At 44.4% G+C, this 7,410-nt stretch overlaps 2 protein-coding genes across 2 annotated transcripts; both read left to right on the plus strand.

The window, feature by feature from the left end:
• Positions 1 to 732: 732 nt before the first annotated feature.
• Positions 733 to 2,480, plus strand: K441DRAFT_119823 (vWA-like protein). The gene has a single exon (XM_067640008.1). The coding sequence runs from the start codon at positions 902 to 904 to the stop codon at positions 2,183 to 2,185; it is 1,284 nt and encodes a 427-aa protein (XP_067503936.1). The 5' UTR covers positions 733 to 901; the 3' UTR covers positions 2,186 to 2,480.
• A 2,493-nt stretch (positions 2,481 to 4,973) lies between these two features.
• K441DRAFT_660341 (uncharacterized protein) lies at positions 4,974 to 6,574 on the plus strand. Its single transcript, XM_067648687.1, has 2 exons — positions 4,974 to 5,243; positions 6,172 to 6,574. Exons 1-2 carry the CDS (start codon positions 5,000 to 5,002, stop codon positions 6,456 to 6,458), a joined length of 531 nt encoding a protein of 176 aa, XP_067503937.1. The 5' UTR covers positions 4,974 to 4,999; the 3' UTR covers positions 6,459 to 6,574.
• The last annotated feature ends 836 nt before the right edge of the window (positions 6,575 to 7,410 follow it).

The raw sequence follows: 7,410 nt of genomic DNA on the forward strand, positions 1-7,410 counted from the left end.
ATGTAATTTTTATTCAGTTTTTAGCTGCACATTTTACTTTCTTCAACTTATCTCCCATTTCCTACCGCCTATTCTTCTAACATCATCCGTTTTACAGCTTCCAATCCCAGCATTAGTGGCCTTAAAATTCTGTGACTTTAACTTTATCCTCCACTAACCAGGATATCAAGTGCCGCCTTAAGTTAGGGCCATTTTCTTCATGCCTCTGTGGCGGGTAAAGTCTGCTTTGCGGTTGGAGGGGAAGCCGATTTTGCAAGCGGCTGTAAACATTGGACCGCTCTTTATAACTATCGAAGCTGGGCCGAGCTTGGCATGTGGGCACCTCGCTTGAAGTTGCCCGGCCAAAATATGTACCCAGTTTTGGGAATCTTGTGCCGCCCCCAATTCTGTGCTCTCCCCAATCTGTGGCCGGGCTGTGGTGGTCCCTGGGATGGAAGGACGGCTGGAATCGACCAAATGCAGACGGAATTTACCGGCCGAGCTCCAGCCACCAGACTGAGACCTGAGACTCTGCGGGGAAGCATGTCTTTCGGTGCCCGGCCAATGAGATCTTCCTTCAACTAGCCTCGTGCCTGGAGTTGCCCGATGGCTTGCCCAAGGCTGGCTGAGAGCTGCAGCCACTCTGACATTCTCCGTATCTATGCCTACCTGGGCGGCAGTACTATGTATGCGCTCTCCGCAGCCGCAGTCTGCAGAGCAACCCAGCCTACGAGAATGGCCAACCAGCACTTCGGCGTAGTGGGACAGACGTCAAGTACAATACAAGAGGAGAGGGAACCCCAGAACCATCATCTCTCTCCCGTTTGACTACCCCTCGTGCTTGTTAAGTACGGCCAAGTCAGCCTCTCTTCTTCTCATACCTGCCACACCTCGATTCCAAGCTTCCATCGAGCCCTCCGCCATGCGCTTCTCCATCACCACCGCCCTGGCCTTCGGCCTCGTCGGGACCGCCCTCGCCGACCAGGGAGTCTCGCCGGCCTCAGTTAACAAGCCCGCCGACCCCGGCTCGTATGTCAACGTCGACAAGATAGTCACCACCCCAGAGATCCCACCAAAACCGGATGTGGTGCTCCTGGTCGATGTCACCGGTAGCATGGGCGTGGCCATCAAGGACATCAAGAAGAACCTGGACAAGGTTATCACTACTGTCACCGACGGACAGCCGAACGCCCAGTTCGCCGTGGTCAGCTTCGGCGATCTTGGAGACTTTAGCGGATTCAAGGTGGTCCAGGGGCTGACAAAGGACGTCCCTGCCCTACATGCCGCAGTCGACTCCTTGACGGCAGGGGGCGGCGGAGACGACCCTGAGGATTGGATCAACGCGCTCTATGAGCTCTCCACCGGTGCCGTCACCTACCGCGATGATAGCAGCCGGATCATAGTTCTGGTCAGCGACCAACCCAGCCACAATCCCAGCGGAGGGCACACCCTAGACGAGGCCATCACCGCCCTGAAAAAAGAAAGCATCCGCGTCATCGGCGTCAACGTCGAAAAACTCGACCAGGACGGCCAGGCCACCGCCGTGACGGCCGCCACCGGCGGCATCATCATTGGCTCCGACGCCGACACGGTTACCAGCGCCATCATCAGCGGGCTGAAGAACCTTGATGTCACCGTCAAACCCAACGTGGTCTCCTGCGATGCGGGCGTAACCGTCGAGTTCGACCCGGTCCAGACCCAAGTGAGCAGCGGCACCGTCGTCAGCTTCCACGAGACGGCGAAGGTGGCGGACGACGCCGCCCAGAGGGCCACCCTTCACTGCTCCGTCCGCTTCCTTCTGAACGGCACGCCGGGCGGCGATGCCTTCATCCAAAGCTTCAACGTGACGGTTAATCAGCTCGGTTGCGACACCTGTATTCCGCATCCCGGCCAGAACCTGTGCCATCCCACAACTTCGTGTGCGCCGACGCCGTATGGAACAATGTGTCTGACAAGGCCTGGGTACAAGGCAGACGGCGCAGAGGACGGCGACCGTAAGGTGCAGTGGCGGCTGAAGTGGCCTGTACCTGGCCATGAACACCGCGTCGCTGTCAAACCGGGTACATCTGCAGATACGCTGTGCGATCCAAAGAATAAGGGGCCGGATGTTTGTAAAGAGGTCGCGGTTGGTGATTGCCCGACCCCGGTATCGGAAGGTGCGCGCCATGAGACTGATCAGATCTTTATCGGCGAGGGAGAATTGTAAGAGTGATGGATTGAGGAACACACGGGCGGGCAGCCCACATGGCCTCGTCACCCCGCATGGGCTAGATTTCAGCGGACGAGAGCCTGCATACGCCTTGAGCCCATAAGGATCACAGCTGGTCGAGAATTTGGGCCAATACGGTCTTATCCCATGCGCCGTTGATAAAGGTCCAGTAGTAAGCGAGCCAACTAGATACTCTAGATTCAACATAGTCTTGGCAAAACGAAGTCGTAGATTTAATCAATTGCAACGTCAAATAATGGTAATAAAGCTCCAAATTAATCTATATTGAAAGCCTACGGTCCCTTAATTTGATTAAGGTGTTCTTGCCAGCAAAGCCCATATACAGTGCCAAGACATTAGTCTGTGCACACGCTAGGGGTGAGAATTACAGTGTATCTTTGGAAGGTGACGGTAAGCTTGGCGTATTGAGCGTATTTTTGCTCAATACTGTGACATTGGGTATTTTTTAGGGGCTGGTGGCAGTTCACGATATACGCCCAGTGTGATATAAAATACGCTGAAACACGTGACTGCACGGACCTTCTGCAATGTTAAACGCGCTTAACGCGCTTAACGCGCATTATCAAATTATCAACTACCACCTCTACCACTATATTGATCCGTAATGAGGCTTTTAAATAACGAAGTATTGCTGGCGTTTAAGTCTTTTATACGTCCTAATTAATTGGTAAGTTCCTTATAGCCCCTGTAGGCCTAGAGCTAACTTTTCTACTAGTGTAATTATATGCGCTGCTTGTGCTGCGGTAATAAAGCTGCAAAGAATACCTCCTGCTAATTTAACCACCTTATACGCTGCTAAAGTTATCTAAACACCTGTAAGGCCAAAGGTAAAGTAACTCCTGCTACTCGAAAGGCTTCTAAGGCCTGCAATGACTCTACCGATGAACCTACTTAGAAAAAGCTAAAGACGAATTCCACCACCTATACGCGCCAACGCCTCTTAGAAAAGAAGGCTACACGTATGATTGTATATAACGCTCGCCCGTTTTAGCTGTTTTAAGATATAGCCTTGCAGGACTTTATATTAAGTCTTAATAATTCGTTTAAGATACCTAATAGAACAACGTTTGCTGAAACACTACTTAAGGAGATATACGCTACGACTATGGAGGATGTTAAGTAGTATATCAGCACCTAAAAATACCTTAACTTTATTATCGACGAGTCTAGTAATATACTCCACGAGCGTGTAATTAACCTCTGTTGCAATACACCGAACGGTACACTTTATATTAAATTAGAAGTGGTAGATCTAGGGGCAAAATGTAATGTAGAATGGATATTTAGATGGGTTAGAAAGGAGATTAAGCATCTACTTGGTTTATAAGGTATATTAAAACTTACCTAAGCTTAGTGCTAAATAATGTAGATTTGGACTTTAAGCGTGTTAACTCCCTTGCCACCGATACTTGCTTAACCATGTGATCCCTATGAGAACTTATATATAAAGATGAGGATCTTCAGCACGTATTCACCGTTCCTTGCGATAGCTATAGCCTATAGCTGCTTATAAAGGATATACTTGAACGGATCTCTTGGTTTAAAACAGTGTTCGCTAATACCTAGAGTATATTAATGAAATTCCGCACATTACCGAAACAGCTCTCTATACTGCGGCGCCACTAAAAGACGAAGAAAGCCTTCTCTGCTGCAGTTATTACACGTTGGGGTACTTAGCTGGCTATTGCGCAATTAGTAAAGGATAATTAGGAGGCTATTGAGGCGTACTGCCTTAATTGAGATGTAGACGTTAATGCAGTATTTTGAGGTTAAGCCATTACGGGACCCTTTTTTTAATAGCTTGGCTACTTCCTACACCTCTTTAAGCCTCTCCATGAGGCTTAGAAGATGTTAGAATTAGACCGCGTACGCCTTGGATATATCTCTGGACGCTAGTAATCTATCTACTAGCATTTCTGTAACGCCAGCGTCGCATATCCTCAGGCGAAGGAGGTGCTTAATTAGGTGTTTTACCCGCGTATAGCTAAATAGGTAGTTCCTATACATTAGGCTGCTTACTACCTCAACCCTACTCACGTAGGTTTAGAAATAAGCGTTAAATATTAAAAGTAGGTCCTTAATTTTATTTGTGAGCATATACCGGCTAATTGGGAGGCTGCTGCCTTGCAGTTATACTTTAGCTACTACTATAAGGAGGACGAATTTGCTTCTACTAATTACTGTTGGTAGTATATAAATAAGCTAAACTTATTTTGGTCCTTTATAAGAGTTACTACGCCCAATTTAGCTAATTTAGCGCGCCGTCTATATTTTATATAGGCTAATTTAGTGCCCTTTGAGCGCTTATTTAGTATAGCGAAGCTTATACACTCCCAAATAAGGGCCTCTACCGATCCTAAACGGGTAGATATGTAGACGGCCGTCTATATTAACCAGCGGGTGTTTAATTGTTATGGGGGCAAGTATTATAAACCGTTTAATTGGAACTAGCTAGATAAGCAGGAGCGTCTTAAATGGGAGAACTTAATTATTAAGCATAAGTATGTAGAGGCTAATAGGCGCGTTAGTGAGGTAGCGAATTGATATTATATATATTTGACCCCTACGTATTAATTTAATTAATTACCAAAAGTTCGCAACACCAAGTCTATATCTAAAATCCTATATATTTTATATGGTAGTAGTAATTTTGAATCAATACACGTATTTTAGTAAGCAGAGCTTATGACAATACAACATGTAATTTTAGAGACCCCAGCCCTAGCACACGCGAACCAACACCACACGATCGCAATATTGTCACCAAATTCAATCATTTACCACATCACAATGCAACGCTCGTTTGGAACGGAAATTAGTGGAAATCGAAGGCCTGGGGCAGAGCTTTCAGATGCACAAAGAGCTGGAATCCTTAGTGCAGTAGAGGCAGGGGAGGAGAAGACTAAAATCGCGGCGAGGTATCGCGTCAGTCGTCGCGTTATTTACAATACAATCGATCAATGGAATAACCACCACACGCTTAAATCTCTACCAAGACCCGGACAGCCTAAAAAGCTTACTCGACGACAGAAACGTCTACTTCTTTAAATTATACGCAGGAACCCTTAAATCGACTATACAGCTCTCAAGTGCTAGGCTATAGGGGTTACCGTTAAGCATAGAACTTTACAACGTCTATTTAAAAAAACACCATATTATAAAGTGGCTCGCCAAAAAGAGACCAAAGCTGACGCCAGCGGTAGCTTAATTGAGGTATCTTTGGGCTCGAAAATACAAGGGATTCCCTTAGAGACGTGTTAAGTTTTCTAATAAATGCTCATGCAAACGAGGCTTAGGAAAGAAGCCCGTTTGGGTTTTCCAGACGTCTCTATAAAAGTAAAATTATAACTTTATTATAGAGGTGTCCAATGGAAAGGATCTTACACAGATAATCTACGCCGCTTTTTAGTACGATGGCCGTTCGGAGTTAATTACTATAGAAAGAGACGTTTTAGCGCAGAAGGAAGGCTATAGCGCCCGAAGCTATATTTAGGCCTTACTAGTGGTCCCGGGCTCAATGCAACAACCGAGCTCAATGCAACTTTTATATTTGTATGGCGTCTCATACAAAATCAACCTTTTTCCAAGTTGAATAACTCAACAACAACGCTATAATAAATTATTAAATATATATACTTCTTTTTTTTATACCTAAATAAGTATAAAGAAACTTAATTTTAATATTAATTTTCTATTTTATAGAAGTTTTAGTATTTACTGGCCTTAAATAAAATATAATAATAAAAAGTATAGAAATACAATAAATACAATAAATATCAGCTTTAAATAAGTTATATTATTGATTTTTAAAGGATTATATATAAGCCTTTAAATTCTTATATAATTTCTATGTAGTATTGTTAAGTTATTCAACTTGGAAAAAGGTCGATTTTGTATGAGACGCCATACAAATATAAAAGTTGCATTAAGCTCGGTTGTTGCATTGAGCCCGGGACCACTAGTAGAAGAAGGTCTTATGCCAGTCTATAAGCCTTTAAATATCTATAAAATGGATAACGCTCCAATCCATATATCGAATCTTATAAAGAAGTGGTTGGAAACGCACGGTGTTTGGACGCTTAATTTCCCCCTATACTCGCCCAATCTTAACCCAATTAAGCACCTTTGGCTGGCACTAAAAAGGAAAATTCTTAAGCTTTATCTAGAGCTTAAACAGATGGGACAAAGTAAGGAGGATTTGGAGCGTTTAATTAAGGCGTGTAAAGAGGCGTGGTTGGCTATCAATTAAGGCCTTATGTGACGATTAATTGACAGTATGGACCGAAGGCTGGAGGCAGTAAAAAAAGCACGTGGCTGGCAGACAAAGTATTAACTATAATTAAACAATCTCATACTAATTTGGCTGCATTTGATTGCTATGGCGTTATGCGATTGTTTAAAGTCGTGTCGATTTTGGTGAGAATTCGTGTGTGCACAGACTAATGTCTTGGCACTGTAGGCAGAGAGGTATCTATCACATATCTGGGGGTTAATACGAGGTTAGGGCCACCCCTGCTGATAACGCCCCCGAACCCCGCACGGGGTCGCGCAGCGACCGCCCCCGAGTACCCTCGCACGCGAATTTGGGCGAAAAGGTACATAATTTAAGTTTGATCGGTACTTCTTCTCGGATGGTAACCGTCCAGGCGCGGACGGTCGGGGCGCCAGGCCCGAAACGGCCTAGTTTACACCGTCGTCGGCCGTGCAGATATGGCCTATACGCGACCTCAAGAACATCAAAACCTCCAGCACCAAAATGTAAACAATACTATCAACACCCTATATATATTAACACTATGGTAAGAAATAGGCTTTTAATAACGAGGACTTAATTCTACTAACTATATATCTAAACTAGCTAGCTAGTTTAAAGAAAAAAGCCCCCCCTTAGCCTAGGCCTCTACTTAATTTCATACCTCTATATATTAATAATAATAACGAATATAGACGCCTAAATCTTCTATATAACGTTAATCTAGGCAATGCATATAGTATATTTAAGCTATTCTTTACTAATAAGCTACTTAATAAACTAGTAAACTTTACTAAACTATATATAGAGCTGTATTTAACACTAGAGGATAAATAGCTAAAGGGACGCCTATATATATAGAAGTTAATATATAAGCTAGAGCTTTATGCATACTTTATAGTGCTAATCTATATAGGAATTTATATTAAACTAACTATTAAAGACTATT

The sequence above is a fragment of the Cenococcum geophilum genome (genome assembly GCF_001692895.1).
Source record: "Cenococcum geophilum 1.58 unplaced genomic scaffold K441scaffold_22, whole genome shotgun sequence".
Taxonomy (NCBI): Eukaryota; Fungi; Ascomycota; class Dothideomycetes; order Gloniales; family Gloniaceae; genus Cenococcum; species Cenococcum geophilum.